The sequence below is a fragment of the Silene latifolia genome, chromosome Y, assembly GCF_048544455.1.
Source record: "Silene latifolia isolate original U9 population chromosome Y, ASM4854445v1, whole genome shotgun sequence".
NCBI lineage: Eukaryota > Viridiplantae > Streptophyta > Magnoliopsida > Caryophyllales > Caryophyllaceae > Silene > Silene latifolia.
The window spans coordinates 98,450,551-98,471,666 of NC_133538.1; the positions used below are offsets into that span (position 1 = coordinate 98,450,551).

Consider the following 21,116-nt stretch of genomic DNA (forward strand, 5'->3'; position numbering starts at 1 on the left):
CTAGTAACGATATGAATAACTTCTACTCAACGAATGTATAACTCTAGTAGAAATGTGTGTAACTTCAATGAAAGTATAACTTTTGTTTTCTCATTTCACTTTGTTGACAAATGAAAAAAAATATAAGTATAACAAAAAATAACAAATAAAAACCAACGCTATAAATTTGAATTTATATCATTACTGTTTGTATAAATTTAGTCCATAAATATTTGTATAACTTTAGTCAATTTTTGTATCACTTTTAGTCCATATTTGTATAACTTTAGTCCATATTTGTATCACTTTAGTCCATTTTTGTATAACTTTAGTCCATATTTGTATAATTTTAGTCCATTTTTTTATAACTTTAGTACATATTTGTATAACTTTAGTCAATTTTTGTATCATTTTAGTCCATTTTTGTATAACTTTAGTCCATTTTTGTATAACTTTAGTCCTTATTTGTATAACTTGAGTCAATTTTTGTATAACTTTAAAGTTTAAAGGGTATAACTTTAGTCCATATTTGTATAACTTTAAACTTTAATGTTAAAAAGGTATAACTTTAGTCGTAAATAGTCCACCATAATAACAAAAAAATGTTAATCTAACAAAAAAAACCCGTAAATCCAAGAAAAAACCAAATATAAAAAAAAAAAAACAAATAACAATGATCACTGATGTTGCACATGAGGCCATTGAAGTTGTACACAATGACCACTGAAGTTGCACATATAAGTTTAAATTTTAAATCTAAAAAATAAAAACAAATGAGAAGAAGAAACAAACTAAACAATACTACATTAATCCATAATAACAAAACCACTGACATGAAACTATAATGCGCAAACAACAATAATATTGCAAAAAAAAAAAAAAAAAAAAAAAAACTATCTGAACTTTAAGATTATAATCTTAAAAAAACCAACAATAACAAGAACAAAAAAATCGAAAATAACTTTAATCCATAATAACAAAAACTCGTTAATCTAACAAAAAAAACCGTAAATCTAAGAAAAAACCAAATAACAAAAAATTATAAATAGTATAACTTTAGTCGTAAATAGTATAACTTTAATCATAAATAGTATAACTTTACTAGTAAATTGTATAACTTTAGTCGTATAGCCCAATTAAATCAACAAATTATATATATAACAAAAAAAATGTCATTAAAATTTAACAAAAAATCACCAATAGATATGAAGAAAATTAATACCAAATCTAAAATAATAAAAAAATATCTAAACCAAAAAAACTATTAGAGGTAAAAATCAGATCTGGAAATCAGGAAAAAAAAACAAAAAAAAAACAAAAAAAAAACAAAAAAAAAAAAAAAACAAATACAAAAACCAACTTTCAAATACTCAGATACGGTTTTCGTGGGTTTTTGTGAGTGGGGTATCTGAAATTTCAACTAAAACCAAATATGAAAACAAAGAATCACATAACAAAATAAAAAATATTCCGCTGTTATTGTGATGTTATTCTGCTGTTACTTTGATTTTTTTTACGACTTTGATTTTTTTCTCTTTTTTTACCACATGTCACTTTAATTTTTTTACTACTTTGATTTTTTCTCTTTTTTTTACCGCGTGTTATTGTGCTGTTATTCTGGTGTTATTGTAATGTTATTCCGCTGCCAATTTGATTTTTTTACGACTTTGATTTTTTTTTTCTTTTTTTATTATTCTCTGTTATTCTGCTGTTATTCCGATGTCACTTTGATTTTTTTTACAACTTCGATTTTTTTACTCTTTTTTTTACGGCATGTTATTGTGCTATTATTCTGGTGTTAGTGTTGTTATTCCAGGAAAAAAAACTTATTCACAGATCGATCACTCAACCCCTAATATAGTAATCGATCAACTCAAACAAAATCCTCGATACGAACGAAACCGATAATCGACAAAAGTAGAAATAAAACAAAACAAAAGAAAAGAAAGATGAAACTACTTAGAGAATGCGAAGATCAAAAATAGTACGAGGCAACTTAATTTGACCATATTGAACAGCCGCCATTCTCCAAAAAAATGAAAAACAATCCAAAAACTAACACCACAAACACCGACGTAGCAATCACCACTTCGCCGGTTTTAATCGGATACCTACTTTCCATTTTCGACTTTTTACTCATCGGCGAATCCTCCATTTTCACGCATTCTTCATCTCCACCGCTTCCTTCTATTACTATTCTCGAGGCCGCCATTGGTATGCGGTACCATACCTTCAATTAATCCAATTCTTGTTTTTAATTTATGTTTTCCAGATCATTATTTTGTTGCCTCTGAGAATCTGGGATTCCTCAAAAGTGGAATTCTACAAAATATCAGCCAAAATATCCAAAGAAACACCAACATCCTTATCCAAAACCTTAGCAAAAAAAGTAGTCTGTTCCCTAGAAGTTTAAGCATTCAAATGACCACTCATATTTTCAATCTCTTCCTCAAGAATCCTGAAGAACCCTAACAGAACGCCTCTCCGTCCCTTTGAATAAAATATGCTCTAAAAAATGAGCAGTAACATTAGTCTCATCGCTTTCGAACCTCGAACCCGCATCAATCCAAACCCCAACAGTAGCAGTCTTTGCGGCAAGATTCGATTCCGTAGCAACACGAAGCCTGTTCGGGAGGGTCGTGATTCGGGTCGCGGGTGCGGGGAGGATCGGTGTGTAGCTAGGGTTGGATGGGGTGAGTTGTGTTTTAGGAAACGTGGGTCGTGATTTGAGAGGCGTCTTAGCTTTGATTTGACGATTTCGGCGGCATTGTCGTATACCATGGCGTTTGGGGGTGGTGGGGATGAAGTTGCGACGGTGGCGGCTGCGGTGGCGGTTGAGAATGGATTGGATCGGTGAGGTAGGCGTCTCCCCATTGTCAGTAGACGGCTGAAACCCTAATTTGTTGTTGGCAGATGAATTTGGGGATAATTTGATTTGATTTGAATTGTTGTTGAGGTTGATTTTGAGAACTTTTGATGACATCGTTTTTGACTGATTATCGTGTATGCAATCATGTTTTGAGGTCTGTTACTTATAATTCAACAGCGGCTATGGCGATGGCGAATGGTGTCGTTTCGGCAGAGAAGCACACAGGCGCGTCGATAATGGAGCAGTTAGTACCGGAGATTACGACGCACGATGGTTAGTTGATACAACGAGAGTGTTCTCAAACGACCATATTATTATTTTATTTTGAGAGTCATCTTAGCCGTTGATTTCTCAGAACTCACTGTAAGAACCAAACTAACGAGATCTCGTCTTTTTATACTTTAATTTTTTTTTAGATCTTGGGTTTTCAGATCTCGTTTTTATTTTGTAAGATTCTTTTACTTTGATCTTAGATCTACAAAAATAAATCTCAAATAATATGTTGATTTTAATCTTAGATCTACTAAACAACAAATAGATTTTTGAAAAAATAACTGTATTATCTCGTTTGTGGTGGTAGTTTGGTGGTGATTGTTGGTAGTGGTAGTTGGTGGTGATTGTTGTTGGTGGTTCAGACAAAAGTTGCACACGTCCTCTATTAAAGTTGCACAATGCATGTACTAAAGTTATACGCACGATACATTATAATTATCATAATTCAAAATTTATATAAAAATGACTTAAAATGACTAAAGTTATACCGTCATTGACTAAAGTTACACCGTCATGAACTAAAGTTACACTAGAACTAAAATTGTATTAACTAGTCTTAAATTTTAAAAAAAATTAATTAATATACAAAAAAGGACTAAAGTTTCACTATTATGGACTAAAATTACACTAGTGAACTAAAGTTACACTCAGAAAAAACTAGAGTTACATAAACTCAATATAATGTATAAAATGGACTATACAAACTGAAGCTATATTATTAAGGACTAAGGTTACATCCTTAAACCACTAGAGTTACATGATTTTGAATATATAAATTTAATTTATATAATTTTAAGTCAATATTGTGTAACTTTAGTCCAAAATTGTGTAACTTTAGTATTTCATAGGTGAAAACTTTAGTTCTTTAGAGTAAACTTCAGTTACACCCTTTAAGCATTAGAGTTACAATTACTAAAATGACTTTTGAATATATAAATTTAGATTTATATGTTTTTAAGTCAATTTGATGTAACTTTTATGTTAATTTTTAAGTAATTTTAGTCCAAATTTGTGTAACTTTAGTGCAAGTTTATATAACTTTAATCCAAATTTGTGTAACTTTACTTCTTTTCGATAAATTAATTGGAATTTATATAATTTTATGCAACTTTAGTCCAATTTTGTTTTACGAGTGGAACTTTTAGTCCAAAATTGTGCAACTTTAGTCGAAAATCATGTAGCTTTAGTCCAAATTTAAAATCAGATTTGAAATCAACACAATAACAAGACGAAACTGAAGTTGCACATAATGTCATTGAAATTGCACATAATGTGTAATAAAGTTGCACACAATGCCATTGAAGTTACACATAATAATGTGTAATAAAGTTGCACATAATGGGCAATGAAGTTACACAAAATGTCATTGAAGTTACACATAATGTGCAACGTTAGTCGTATTCACAAATAGATCTGAAAAGTTAAATAATTAGACGAATTTAGATTTGAAAAATTATTAATTTAAAAAAAAATATATAACAAGGCAAATGTTAAAAAATATAATTTGTTACTAAAAATTCAAAAGTAGATCTAAAAAATTCAAAATTAAAAAAATTAACAAATGTAAATTGTCAACAAAAATTAAAAAGTAAAAAAAACCGTCTCACAACAACACCGACACACAAATACCAAACAAATCAAAAAAACGAAAAAAATAAACAAATTAAGTTATTAAAAATAGATCTGTAACTTTTGTAACTTTTGTATTTTATGAGTGTAACTTTAGCCCATAATTATATAACTTTAGTCGTAAATAGTGCAACTTTAGTCGTAAATAGTGTAACTTTAATCAATAACATGTGTAACTTTAGTCCTAACCAAATTCTAAAATAAAAAAATGACCATATTAGTATAAAGTTACACTAATTCATATTTTTATATAAAAATATATATATAACAAGAAGGGTTTTTACAAGAAGAGATTTGAATACAAAATCTGAAGAAAAATATATAACAAGACGATTTTTTAAGGCGAGATTTGAAGAACTATAAAACAAGACGATATTTGAAAAAAAAAGACAAGATTTGAAAAAATAACCAACTCAAATCTTAAAACAGAAGAAAAAAAAAGAAAAAAAAAAAGTAAAACAAAACACGGCAAAACAAAAACAAAAACAAAAACAAACAAACAAACCACCACCTACCACCACGACACCCCTACCCCACGACAACAACACCACCCAACAACAGCCGCGGCAGAGAGGAGAGACGGCAAGTGGAGGGAGGCGGCGGATTTGATAATAGTGTTGTTGGCGGTGGTCGTGGTGACCGAGCGGTGTTGTTTTGGTGTTCGTCGTGGTTGGTGGGTAAGGCGAGGGGGTGGGTGTGGGTGTGGTCAGAAGGTGACGGTGATGGGCCGGTTGTTGTGGTCAGATCTGGTGGTGGGTTTGGGTGAGAGGTGGGTGTGATATATCTCTCTCTCTCGCTCTACATATATATATATATATATATATATATATATATATATATATATATAGGCGGGATCTCGTGAGTTTGGTTCTTACGGTGAGTTGTGAGTTTGGAAATCTAAACCATTAAATAGGCTAAGATCAACGGCTGATATTAATTGACTCAACAAATAAACGCCTGAAAAATAGACTCTCAATAGTCTCTCCAATCCCCATGAAAGAAAAAAAAGACCCAAAATTAAATCAAACACCATCAGGGCCCTTAATAATTTCAGTCGGAAAATGGATGCATTGGCCAACGGAAGAAAACGGGTCACTAACACGACGTCGTACGGAGTTTACGGTGGTTTCTCTCTCCTCGTAGTTCGCGCCGTTTTCGTCGGCAGGTATGAATTTCGGTGTTTGTTAGATTTATCTTGTGCTTGGACTGCGTTGTTGAATTTGATTTTTTGATTTTGTGATTTTGTGATCATGTTATAGTGATTCATCCTGTTAATTTTGTTGCTGCGTTAATTTATAATTGAACATCGCTGTGCAAATTAAAGTTGGATGAAATTTGATTAATTAGAAGTAATTTTGTTTCTAGAATGCGAACATTTGGTTGAATTGATATTCACGTCGTTCGTTTGGCTCGAGTTTTCCCAAAGTTTTCAGGTGTGGTTATCGGTTTTGGACGGCTATCGGATTACCCTCAGCGGATGCGAGATGTAGGCGGCTGATTCCTGCTCAGTTTTCTCGAATGAAATTCATAGTCTTTATCATTCCTGATCTTCAATCGAATTTATCGTCATCATCAGATTCATCATGGTAATTATTATCTGGTCATCATCTCCAGATTCTGCTTGCGTTCATCAATTTTGGTTGGTTGCGGGTTCGGTTTGGGCATGAGGATACAAATGGTTGACTTGGTTTCGATTCGGAGTTCGAAGATGAGAAGTTGGATATTAGAGAAGAACCACAGATGAGATGATGAAAGGGTTGGTTTGTTATTTGGGCAATTTGGTTGCTGTTCTAGATTAACATGTACATTTCATTTGGTGTTGAAGAATTGTCCCGCGCTTGAAGAGATGAATTAGATGAACCATTGGTTAAGGCGAATAATATTAAGTGCTTAAAACTTGAGTTAAACGAATTTTTTTTTTTTTTTTGCAATGTTACATGAGTAATGTGATTGTGAGTATGCTGACAATGGTGGATAAACATGTGGGGATTGTTGATAACCAAGTGGAGACATCTCAATTTATGGGTGCGTGTGAATGGAATTAGTTGATATTTATCTGGCTAATTTTCTGTTTGTCAGTTTTTTTTTGGTTATTGACATTGTTGGGTAGAGGTATGACTCCCCTGATGGTCATAACTTCAACGCTATACTTATGCCAACCGGAAAACTAGTTTGAAGTATTGTAGGCCATTTGCCAACACACTGTTTTCTTTTTCAATGGAAGTGGTTTCCTAGACATTCGAAGAAGACTTGTTTAAGAATTATTTTTAGGACTATGATTTTGAGTTGTGGAATCTTAATAATTGATTGTGTACGTGGATAAGGTCCATTCAATATAGAAAACTGTTACGATTATGTTTCAATATGTTTATTTAAAATAACAGCAAAATAACAGTAGAATAACAGCACAATAACACGACGTAAAAAAAAAAAGAAAAAAAATAAAAGTCGTAAAAAAAATCAAAGTGGCACCGAAATAACATCACAATAACACCAGAATATCAGCACAATAACATGCGGTAAAAAAGTGTAAAAAAATCAAACAACAACAACAAACAACAACATCAGAGCCTTAATCCCAAAATGATTTGGGGTCGGCTGACATGAATCATCCTTTCGAACTGTCCATGGGTGAACGCACGCCTCAAAATGCGAATAAAAAGGGAAGATGAAAAACAAAAAGGGAGAACGAAAATGTAATGGAAAGTCAAGGTGAACTTAGAGGTTTTAAAATCGAATTCCGTCTTTCTTTTATAAAAACTTAAAATTTAAATCGAGAGAAAAGATTAAAGCGATTTTTAAAAACCGAAATAGAGTTAAGGATCCGGAATGAACCAGGTCAAAACTATAAGAAAGTGGTTGTTGAAAAAGTATGTAATAAAGGAGAGAAAAATAAATAAATTAATTTCTTTAAATTAAATGAATAAAAAAACACTAAATCTGTCAAAAACATCAAATACTAAAAATCCACATGTATCCTTTCCCTCCATTGTGCCCTCTCCGTCACCATACTCTCCTCAAGCCCCAGAACTCTCATATCGTGCTCTATCACTCTCAACCATGTCTGTCTCGGTCTTCCTCTGCCTCTAAGGACCTTTTTCTCGTTCTCCAGTCTCCGACCTCCTGGCCCAGTGCGTCCATAGGTCTCCTTCTCACATGGCCAAACCATCTTAATCGGTTTTCCATCATCTTGTCCTCTATTGGCGCCACTTTTACCTTTTCCCTAATCACCTCATTCCTTAACCGATCTTTCCTTGTATGTCCGCACATCCACCTCAACATGCGCATCTCCGCCACACTCATCTTTTGAATGTGATAATGTTTCACGACCCAACACTCGGAGTCGTAAAGTAGAGGCGAGCCTAATTGCCGTGCGATAAAATTTTCCCTTTAATCTTTGGGGCATATCTTTATCGCATAGAAACCCTGAAGCACTCTTCCATTTCAACCATCCCGCTTTAATTCTGTGAGCCACATCTCCGTCTAACTCCCCATCTTTTTGAATAATAGATCCTAGATATCTGAAGAAATCAGACTCCTCAACAACATTCCCATCGAAAATAATACTCCCCGCCTCTGTCGATCTCAACCCCGCCACCCTAGTGAACGACACCTCAAATACTCGGTCTTACTCTGCTCGGCTGAACCCACGAGTCTCTAAGGTCTGCCTCCACACTTCCAACTTTCTCTCCACCCCCTCTTTTGTCTCATCAATCAACACAATATCATCAGCAAACATCATACACCAAGGGATGTCGTCCTGAATATCCCTTGTCAACTCATCCATAACTATAGCAAAGAGAAAAGGACTAAGTGCGGAACCTTGATGCACCCCGATGGTAATAGGAAATTCTTAGTTCTCCCAACATTAGTGCGAACACTTGCACTAGCCCCCTCATACATGTCCTTTATGAGGTCAATATATTTTCGCGACACACCCTTTCTCGCCAAAGCCCACCAAAGTACTTCTCTTGGTACCCTATCATATGCCTTTTCCAAGTCAATAAAAACCATATGCAAATCCTTCTTCTTGTCCCGATGGTATTCCATCAACTGTCTCATGATAAAAATCGCATCCATAGTCGATCTCCCGGGCATAAATCCAAATTGGTTTTCCGAGATGTCTACATATCTCCTAAGCCTTTGCTCGATTACCCGCTCCCATAACTTCATTGTATGACTCATAAGTTTAATTCCCCGATAATTGCAACACTCTTGGACATCACCTTTGTTCTTGTACAAAGGGACTAGAGTGCTTTTCCTCCAAACCGATGGCATCTTGTTGCTCCTCCAAATCTTGTTGAAGAGCATGGTTACCCATTCAATCCCTTTCTCCCCGAAGCACCTCCAAACTTCTATGGGTATACCATCCGGTCCCTCTGCTTTCTTTGACCCCATCTTCCTTAACGCCTTTCTAACTTCACTCTTTTGTATTCTACGCACAAATTCCCGATTAACCATGCTTGGTGTTACCTCTACATCCCCAAAACCTTGTTCCTGATGTCCATTGAATAAATTGTAGAATAATAGCAGAATAACAGTAGAATAACAGCACAATAACACGTAAAAAAAAGGAAAAAAAATTAAGTCGTAAAAAAAATCAAAGTGGCACCGGAATAACATCACAATAACACCAGAATAACAGCACAATAACATGCGGTAAAAAAAAGAGTAAAAAAATCAAAGTATTAAAAAAATCAAAGTGACATCGGGATAACATCACAATAACAGCAGAATAACAGTAGAAGAACAGCACAATAACACGTGGAAAAAAAAAATCAAAGTCGTAAAAAAATCAAAGAGACAGCAGAATAACATCACAATAACAGCGGAATAACAATAACAGCACAATAATATGTGGTAAAAAAAAAGAGAAAAAAAATCGAAGTCGTAAAAAAAAACAATAACAGCATAATAACACGAGGTAAAAAAAAATAAGAGAAAAAAAAATTCAAGTCAAAAAAAAAATCTGGTACAAAAAGAAAAAGAGAAAAAGTTAACATAATGAGAAAATTAGAGAAAAACATAAGAAAAAAAAAATCAAAGTTGTAAAAAAAAAGCATAATAACACGAGGAAAAAAATTAGATAAAAAAAATTAAAGTGAAAAAAAAGAGTAGTACTAGAAAAAAGAGAAAATAAGTAAATGACAGTGATTTTTTACCATTGTAAGATTAGATCTTCGCCATTCATCTCTAATATAATCTAGTGGCTGAGATTTCCAAGCACAAACTTACAACTCACCATAAGAAACAAAACTCACAAGAACCCCTCTCTCTCTCTCCATATATATATATATATATATATATATATATATATATATATATATATATATATATATATATATAGGTGAGATCCCGTGAGAACGAACACTCGGTGAGAACGGTGAGAACATGACCCTTATCAACGCCATACACTATTAACAATGTAAAAATAAGAAACCAAATCACACAAACCCCAATCTCCTTATCTCTCACATCTCTATACATCACCACCTGACCGATGGCCACCACCATGAACTCCGACGGTCGACACTGAAGACAGAGTTGCATCACCGACGACGACCGTCGACTAATCCAGGCAAGTAGCCAGGTACTCGGTCGTTGTTCTCTATCCACTGACGCCGACGTCGGAGCTCCGGCAACCACCACCAACATCCGCTCCTCCTCGCCCCCTTCTCCCACCAACCAATCTCCCTTAAATTTACTCCATATCACCGCCATGTCTCAAGTAAATAATTACCGTCATCGAAACGAAATTGAAGCGCGAATTTACTTCTTCAATTAAAGCTTCCCTGCCTATTAAACTACAATTAACCAAAAATAAAACTCAAATCAATCGCCAAACAAGGTCATATTGGCTTCTCTTAATAACTAAGGAGGGCTAACTATGTTGGGCTGAAGTTTTTAGCTTTGGTATTGAAGCAATTAATGGTGGTATTTTTCACACTTGAAGATAAAGGTATTGAAACCCTACATGAAAGTGTGAAGGAAATTAGAAATTAAACTACTCATTTTGCTGATTTGGTGACCATTTGTTTTGGGAATATGTTCAGTAATCGAACATTGCGATGAATTTAATCGCGTTTTTTATTGCGTTCCATTTGATAGTGGCACCTTCTTCCATTTTTCTTGGTGTTGATGGTAGGGGTAGTTGTGAGAGGTGGTAGTGGTGTGAGCAGACTAATTATGTAATTAGGGGCGTATTTGTTTATAGATACATTAAAAATATTATTAGATACATTAATTATACTATTAGATACATTAATCGTGAGTGGAGAAAAAAGTGTACCTACGATAGTAAAAATGTATCTACATTGTAATAACATGTATCTATAATTCAAGTAAAAAATGTATGTGAGATTTGGTAAATATAAAAAATAAATATACCTACACTATAAAAAAGTGTATCTAGAATAACAAAATAGTGTATATGTCACATACACTTTTTTTATACCAAATCTCAGATACACTTTATATTATTGTAGTTACGTTTTTTTCTTTACCTAAATTCTATATACACCTCTTAAGATTGTAGATACACTTTTTTCCATCCTAAATACGCTTTTTAATTCGATTCTATATACACCTTTTTTTTTATCCTAAATACACTTTTTACCTAAATTTTATATACACTTTTTAACAATATAGATAGATACGATTTTTTCTATCCTAGATTCACTTTCTACGAGATATATATTTAATGTACTCCGTATATGACATTATAATTAACGTATTTAATGTACTCTGTATATGACATTATAATTAACGTATCTAAGTACGGAGTAGCATTTTTGATATATAAAAAAAATAAATTGTCAAAGTTGTATGCCAGCACTACCAAACTCCAAAGTACCAGTACCAATCTCTAATCCCTTCGTCTCTTTCCAGCACCATTACCTTTGTTAAACTAATTATATCTCACTAAATCAATTCATCAAATCCAAGTAATCCAAGTAATCAACGTATGTATTAGGATTCTTCAATCAACTTCACTTTATTAATGAGATTCATTCATCCCCTCCATTATCAATACTGGCCATCCATCACCGTCGAATAAATGGGTAAGAACGGTAATTATGAATAGTGCTCAATCTGAAAATGTCGACTCGGACTTCGGGTAATACTACCTGCTTTGTTATATGGAATTCCGTCGATTTTCTAGCGCCGCTACCGCAACTCCGGCGAACAAAAGAATTGAAGATGAAGGTGGTGTTGTTGTTGTCATAGATGACGACGCTTAACACCAAGCCGAAAATCTCTCAGACAATTTCGGAATTTCATCGCCGGAGACGAGATTTGTATTCTACCGCATTGTGGACATGGATTCCATGTCTGTTTTAGTGACACGATCACACTCTTATTATCTTTATCACCGTCAAATCCTAGTCGTTGAGGGTGGTTGGTCATGTCGTCGGCGATTTCTGCACTGGCTGGTGATATCGTCGGCGCCGATTATGGTGGTTATCGGCGACGGCTGCCAGTTGTTGCGGTGGGAGGTGGTGTTAGTGATTAGTGAATTATTGAGGAGGAGTTTTTCGTGGGTTTAGATGTCAATATATGTGAGAAAGTGGTTATAATCTCAGCCTTTCATCTCACCCATCTAAAGGATGAGGGTCGTTCTCACCGTTCTCACCGAGTGTTTGTTCTCACCGGATCCTAAATCTATATATATATATATATATATATATATATAGAGAGAGAGAGAGATTGGATTTGGTGATTTTGGTTCTTATGGTGAGTTGGGAGAATCTCAACCATTAGATTAAATTAGAGATGAGTGGCCAAGATTAATATTAGTTGTCATATAAAAGCATTGTTATTTAATTTATTTTCTCTTTTTTCTAGTGCTACTTTTTTTTTTACTTTAATTTTTTTATCTCTTTTTTTTACCTCGTGTTATTATGCTTTTTTTTACAACTTTGATTTTTTTTTCTCTTATGTTTTTCTCTAATTTTCTCATTATGTTACCTTTTTTTCTTTTTCTTTTTGTACCAAATTTTTTTTTGCTTGAATTTTTTTTCACTCTTATTTTTTTTACCTCGTGTTATTATGCTGTTATTGTGCTTTTTTTTTTAACTTGATTTTTAAACGACTTTGATTTTTTTTTTCTCTCTTTTTTTTACTACATGTTATTGTGCTGTTATTGTGCTATTATTGTTATTGTGATGTTATTCTGCTGACACTTTGATTTTTTTACGACTTTGATTTTTTTTTTTCGTTTTTTACCACATGTTATTGTGCTGTTATTCTATTGTTATTATGCTGTTATTGTGCTTTTTTTTTACTTTTTTTTTTTTTTTTTACTTTTTGATTTTTTCTCTTTTTTTTTTACCACATGTTATTGTGCTGTTATTGTTATTCCGATGTTATTGTGATGTTATTCTGCTGTTAGTTTGATTTTTTTTACGACTTTCATTTTTTTTCTCTTTTTTTACCACATGTTATTGTGTTGTTATTGTTATTCGCTATTATTGTGATGTTATTCCGATGTTATTCTCATTACTTTTGATTTTCTTTACGACTTTGATTTTTTTTTTACCACGTGTTATTGTATTGTTATTCTACTGTTATTCTGTTGCTGTTGTGATGTTATTCCGATGTCACTTTGATTTTTTTTACTACTTTTATTTTTTTACTCTTTTTTACCGCATGTTATTGTGCTGTTATTCTGGTGTTATTGTGATGTTATTCCGGTGTCACTTAGATTTTTTTACTATTTTGATTTTTGTACTCTTTTTTACCACATGTTATTGTGTTGTTATTCTCTGTTATTGTTATTACGGTGTTATTGTGATGTTATTAGATGTCACTTTGAGTTTTTTACTACTTTGATTTTTTTTACTCTTTTTACCACGTGTTATTGTACTGTTATTCTGGTGGTATTGTTATTCTAGTGTTATTGTAACTTTAACAAAGAAAAGTGGGCGGAAGAAGACCTTCAGCAACTAATTTATTTAAAACCGCCATAGCCTCCTTCAATGTTGGAGGAGTAAGAAAATTTGCGTGCAGGATTTCTCTTTTTAGTGATGCGCGATTAGCCTTCAATAAAATTGAGAGATATCCAATCAATTAATTCTCATATATAGGCTTATCTAGATGGTATAACTGTATAAGTTAAAAAGAAGCAATGCAAACCATTTTAAGAATATGCTTGATTTCTTCGACAAGACTTCTGTCATTAACTCCTTTGAGTAATATATCAACTGTATTCTTTGTAGCTTGTGCTAAGTGAAATATATCTACAACACAACATAGATTGTAAGGAAAAATCACACTCCTATATGCTATGCATCTCGAACGCATGAGAGTAAGGATGCTTGTAATACAAAAAGGGGTAATCGATTCTAAGAAACTAGATTAGAAATTCCGCTAAACGCACTAGTAAGTGCTAATGTATATTGGCGGTTGCCAAAAAAATTTCTAACGGACTCTCAACCCCACCTACTCACACAAACGAGAGGCACGAGCAAATGATTAGCTAATGTGACGCAAAGACGGCGTCCAACCAACAGATCACTTTTTCGCTAAAATAGGCATGGAAAGTAAACCATTTTCTCAATCATTAATAAACCAATTCCATCCTACGCAGTAAAGTTTTGAAATACTAGTGGATGGTACATGTTGACGAATCGATGGCTACTAAGTACTTGACCCGCATCAACCAAACGGCGGCGACACCAACATTCCTCACTCGCCTCCACAACCACCACTTTCGTCCTCCTCATCCACTCGTTCTTCGCCATCAACAAATTGATCACCAATCCACAACCGCCTTGATCCGAATTTCGAAAAGATGCGGTTTAAACAAAGATCTGATTTCTAATATCGGTTTCTCTCAAAAACAAGAACAAAAGACTCAAAATCCACCAGGAATACCATATTAACCAAATTAGAAGCGAAAAATGACCCAAAAGAACATCCGATCTTTTTTCTAAAGTCTCGACACACACGATTGCTCGAAATCTTGACTTTTTTTAGATTCAACACTTTTTGCGGGGACATGATCATTATAAACGACCAAGCCCTTTAGCTTCTGAAGATTTCATGATTCTAAATCTCTTGCAAGAGGTGATGAACATCTCCCAGGGAACGTCTCCGACAAGCATCCAAATACCATGTTTGTCTTCATATGTTGGTGCGTACTCGATCCATTGAACCCGTCTCTTTCCGAGTATTTTCCGATCACGAGACCTTGAACATGTTTCCTAAAGCCATCAACAGTTCCTCATAAATTTGGTACACTTTCAGTCAATCTTCCTTAAGTATGGTGCTCCACTCGTCGAAAAGGTTAAGACAATAAACCTAATCTCTTCCCCATTTGCCTTTCTTAATTAATTAACCCAATCTTTCAATTATTCATCAACGGAACCCAGATTTAAAGACGATAAACCCAATCTATTCCTTAATCTTAAATCGGGACTTGGGCAGTATAAATAAATTTAGTTATGAATCGCCCAACAACGATGACGGATGTTTGAATTCTTACTGCATCAATGTTGAGACTCGAAATGCTTAAAAATCACTTGAAACACAAGAGGCAACACAATCCATATTTGGGCACCAAAAATGTCGAAAATTGACGATATTGTTGAATTTAATGGTAGAATTCGTGAAATTGCAGGAGATATCATTGCTAGTATACTAATTTTGCCCAAAAGTCTAGGTATTTTTTATTTTTTAATCGTTTTTTTTTTTACCCAAATCTGTTTTTTTTTTTTTTTTTTGGAGGTGGAGGGAGAATGAAGATAGAATTATGGGGAAGAAAGACGATATAGGATGTCAGTTTTTTTCTTTTTTTTAGTTTCAATCTCAAGCGTTGGTTTCCTTTAAATCAATGGCTGAGATTTTCAAACTCACAACTCACCGTAAGAACCAAACTCACGAGATCCCGCCTCTATATATATATATATATATATATATATATATATATATATATATATATATATTTTGGGATCCGGTGAGAACCACCTACATATTGAGAACCGTGAGAACTCTACCTTACGGATTTTTTTTTCTAAAAAATAACGATATATTTGGATTCGTCATAGAATTTTATGGCCAGTTAACATATTTCTTGGTCAATAATTGACTGAAATAGAGACGAGAAATATTTTATTAAATTTCATGCACCTAGAACTTATTTTCATGTATCTAACAATTTTCATGCACCTAGAACTCGTTTTCGTGCACCTAGAGCCTGATATTTTCGTGCACCTAGTAATCATTTTCATGCATGTAACAATTTTAATGCACCTAGTATTCGTTTTCGTGCATCTATAACCATTTTAGTATACCTAATTGTATTTTTGTACATTAAGTTTTTATTTTGTTAATAAAATCAAAAAATTCTGTTTAGCTATACTAAAAATGTGTTTGAATAAACTAAACTAAGGGTAAATGATCCATCAAAACTTTCGAAACAAGATTTGATGATGATTTAATAAGGGTTCTCACGATTCTCATTATGTTAGTGGTTCTCACCGGATCTTGACCCATATATATATATATATATATATATATATATATATATATATATATATATATATACTCTTTTTTTTTCCTGAATTGGAAAATAATTAAAAAAATATATTGTAGACTTGTGGTTAGTATGATATGTTTTCAGTTTTATAAGTGATATATACGTGTAATAGTACAATTTACAACTTTATTAAATGTGAGGAGTAAAATATTATGTCTACACTTTCCCGTCCAACTACCCACTTGCTCTTCTTTTCCTAAAAATGAAACCATAATGTGCAACCCACTTCCGCAGCCCCAATACTAATTTTTCCACATTACACTTTCTCTATCTTCCTTCTTTTCTCCCTTCTCGGTGTCTCCTCCTCACACCCATAATGCTAACTTTTTGAGGTCGAGATCTTCATATTTGAAGGGCTTCGAGAGAGCAACAAGATAAGTTTTCTCATTCCTTTGTGTCGTACCCGAGTCGTGTCGGAGACGTATCCCGTGTCATATCCCGTATCGTATCGTGTCGACACAGGATACGCCATACGCCAGTGGTCTGACGTGTTAACGTGTCGGAGGAGTAACACTGGGTACAAGTCAACCTTAATTTAAAAAGCGCCTAAGCACAAGGCGCCAACCAAATCGCATCAGTGCCCAAGGCACATGGAATATAAAAGGCACACGAGGCGCAACTAGTGAGGCGCACCAAGACACACTCGAGGCAAATCACTATGCAATTCCATATTTTTTTTTCAAAATTCTTTTATTTTGTCCTTTTCTCCCTCCTTATCCTTAATTTTCACTTGTAAATACATGTTAGCCCTCATTAAAACAAAAAAAGAGTATTCTCGCACAAAAGTTGATTGTAAAATATGGATATTCGTTTGAAAAATTAGTATGCCTCTTGTCCAAGAGGCGCGCATCTTGTGCCTCGTCCCCTTGGGACCCCATCGCCTCACTTTGCCTCAGCCTTCTCAAACTAAGCGGTCAACAACGCATCACTACAACATCAACAGCTTTTACTTCTATTTTATGCATTTCATCAAACAACTCAAGCATGCCAGAAACAATGGGGTAAACCCTTAGTTTGCAAATCTAGTATAGACCAACACTTTGAGTCTAACATTTATGATCTTCAATAGCCTAATTGATTGCAACCGAAAATTCTTCTTAACAAAAATTTAATCCTAATAAGGTGGAACACTCTTGATGCTCTTGAAGAATTTGGCATCGCATAATGATGCAAAAAAAAACAATTTTAAGGATGAACTCATGAACTAAGTTATATACTTCTAAGTCTCAAGAACTTGAAAAGAAACACACACACTATCAAGATAGCTACGAAGACTCTGCCTTTCACTCTGAACTTAACCCTTCTTATTTCTTAACAAAACAAAGTATCTTGCGCCTGCGAGCGCGCACACACAAACTCCAAAATCGCATTCACCCTAAACGGAGTATATAGGCATTAATCAAAGCTATTCCTTAACACCTAATGAAATATTGGTTCAGGCACCTCATAGATTACTCTAAGTCTTCTTTCGCCAATCGACATTCTAAAAACATCCCACCATCACCAGAATTAAACAGCCAGCACCCATATAACTACTCCTTCCATCCATTCCATTTCAATACGTTTGTTCAAAATATGTGACGACAATTTTCAACAAACCCAATTATCATAGCAAACTAAAACAGTAACGAGTAAGTCCACCAAAGTACATACAAACTACAACAAACATAAGAAATTAAGAAACTTACGGCGCGAATGTAAGGAGAATCAGGATGCTTAAGCAAGCCGTGCATTTGCTTAACAGTAAGCTTCATCGTAAAAAACTTATACAATAAACAAAACGCGGTCGACGGACCGCGGCAATTCCCCGTCATCCATGGCTCCACGTGATCAACTTGATTATAAATTTCATCGACTACTTCATGATACGTCTTCAATCGAAAAAGATCCCTAAAATAATCTGAAGAAAGTATATTCATACATAATACTTTCTCCACCAACGAATCTATGGGTTTTCCTGATGTTTGTAAATCCCCCATTTTAATATCATTCAAATTAACCGCCACCAATTGCGCGCGATTTTGGAGGAAACCCTAGAAATTGATTTTCGGAAACCCTAGGTATTGTTTCGTCGAATTGGTTTGGTTGGGTTTGGGTTATTGTGACGTGAATTAGGGTTTGGTTGAGGATCGATGATTAAAGTAAAATTTTTTGAATTAGATGATTTGGGGAAACCCTGTACGAATGGTTTACTCAATTCCAGATTTTTGGAACCCTAGTAATTTGGGGGTGGAATTGAGAGAGGAGACGGAGAGAGATATAGATGGTCGAGACCTTGAGTAAAGAGAGCATCGTCGAGTTGGAGGAATATTAGCCGACTAGTACTAATTTCTCTAAGGGCATTTTCGTCTTTTATGTGTCGATGAGACAAGTCACGACTCACGAGTCTAATAAACTAAGGCCTCGTTTGGTTGGTCCTCGTAAATCATAGGAGTTGCAAAATCCCATGAATTACAAAATTGGAACTTGTTTGTGTGGACATAGGCCACCCGTGCCGCGCAGCATCTCGCGCGTTGGAATCGAGGCGGCGACACTTCTCCCACGGAACCCTGGCGAAAGCCAAAGCACGTCATGGGCCGTTAACGATTTGTGAGGGATTGAAACTGGTGAAAGGTTTGACCAAGCCTGCATTTGTGGAGTCGCCACCAATTTTTATGGAAAACTGGAACCGTTCGAATACCTCGTGTCATGTCAAGACACAAAGTAGTGACATGAACCCTAAGAAATTCGTTACCCTTAGCATTTTATGTCTACAATGACTCCCGCGATGCCAATGAACACTGATGCTCACAGATATCTGAGTAAGAGGTGAGGGTACGTATTAGGAAGCTCTTTATTTGAACACCTAATCCCGCCCGCCTTGATAGCGGCCTCTACTACTGATTAGGGAAGTTATTTATACTCGATGTATTGTTGGTTATAATGTATGCAATGCAACAAACGAAAGATTAATCCTAGCATGTGAGAATAACTATGTCGGTGAACAAGCAATTTAGCAATTTATTGGTCAAAGTAGGAAGTTAGATTAATGACATTTGAATATACATACAAAATGAATAAAATAAGAATACAAGACGAATGTACATCATATAAATGTCAAAGACATGGTTTGAAAGAAATAAATGAAATAAGGAAATTAATTGAAATAAGGAAATAAATCAAATTAGGAAATTAATTCAAATGAGGAAATTAAAAAAGGAAATAAAAAAATAAGGAAATAAAAAAAGGAAATAAAAAAAGGAAATAAAAAAAGAAATAAAAAGAAAGGAAATTAATGAATTAAAATAGGTTAGAAGGTGATAGTGAGGAATAATAGTCGATTAAAGAACCCTAAACATACTATGTCAAAGCGAGAAGGAGTTCAGAGGCAGAAGCCAGCCTAGAACAGGCGCAACAATGGGAGCGTCCTCTGGAATAGGTGCATAACCCACTGCGTCACTGGGATGGGTTCTAACTGTGAAAGTCAGACTCGGGTGGTTGTTACGGTTGATTTATTATAAAAATTGATTTTATTTAGAGTAAAGGTCGAAAAGATAAAGTAGAAGAATTTGATAAATTAGAATGACTCAAAACCCGACTCAAAACCAATTAATATTGATGATTAATGATTCTTAAGCGGATTTCGGATGAATGTTGAACTAATAAAATTTGAATCATAAATTAATGTACAAGAATTAAATTAATTTACAAAAGTCGAATTTAAAAGACTCAATATTAATTATCAAGCCTCCTAAACTCAGATTTGATGATAAAAGATGAGGTAAACCAGCTGATATTGATTATTAGCAATTTAAACCGACTCGGAAAATGAAGGTTTTAAAAAAATAAATTGATGAGTAAAATAATTTGATGAAAACTAATTAAAAGATGTAGGTTAATTAAAAAAGGTAAGAAAAGAAAAGAATTGAGAAAGAAAGAAAGGAAGAAAGAAGAAGAAGAAGAAGAAGAAGAAGAAGAAGAAGAAGAAGAAGAAGAAGAAGAAGAAGAAAAGAACAAACCCGAGGAGAATAAGAAACAGAGCAGTTGAAAGCAGCCTCTGGAAGAGGAGCAGCAGAAGTTGCGATCCTTCCAGACGGCGCATCAGACACCGCATTTCTTCTACTTGTCAGATCTGAACGGATTTGACGAAGCAAGGTTTGAAACTTATATTTTATGAAATAGTTTTATGAATTGACATTAATATGATGAAAACTCGTAAAAATAAATACAAAACAATATAAACAAGATTAAAGATGAGATTTTACACCCTCAGACTTACATGTTAGCGTCGCGAGATTTAACTAAATCTGCTTTTAGTGGTAGCTCGACTCGATCTATGCAAATATGAAAGTGCCCTTGAAAAATGATTTAAAAAAAGATTGATTTAATATGATTGTGTAGTGTTCAAATTGGTCGGTCTATGCAACGTGACTGATACCCAGAATGATCAAGGCTTACGTGGTCGCGTAGAACAAGTACGCATGCGTCGATAAGCAAGAGCGCGGTCTTAGAATGCAAAGAGAGAAGAGAAGGGCGGACACTCGCGTGAGAAATATGTGAGGCGAAGGTCTCTATTTATACTAATCAGGAGGTACGGTTTAAGAAAGGGATATGGAAGGAAATAGGAAAGGAAAAACCGACTTAGGTTGAAACACAGAAACTTGGATGAAAAGAAAGCCCTGAGAAAAGGCGCAGCAGGTGTTGCGACCCTTAGAAGAGGCGCATCACTGCTGCGGTTTCTCTCGAGTAGTTTCCTTCTGCGCAAGAATGCGCGTTTGACAACCTGTTGTATTTTAGGCATAACTTCCTCTACAAGACTCAGATTGAGGTGATTTAGGTGGCGTTGGA

The 21,116-nt window shown here is 34.4% G+C and overlaps 1 protein-coding gene across 1 annotated transcript in view; it reads right to left on the minus strand.

The window, feature by feature from the left end:
• Window positions 1-18,582, minus strand: part of LOC141633743 (pre-mRNA splicing factor SR-like 1) — a 30,618-nt gene extending 12,036 nt beyond the window's left edge. Inside the window, exon 1 of the mRNA XM_074446162.1 lies at window positions 17,978-18,582. Within this exon, the coding sequence (XP_074302263.1) occupies window positions 17,978-18,268 (291 nt within the window). The 5' untranslated portion in view covers window positions 18,269-18,582. The remainder of the gene's footprint in view (window positions 1-17,977) is intronic.
• Window positions 18,583-21,116: the final 2,534 nt, after the last annotated feature.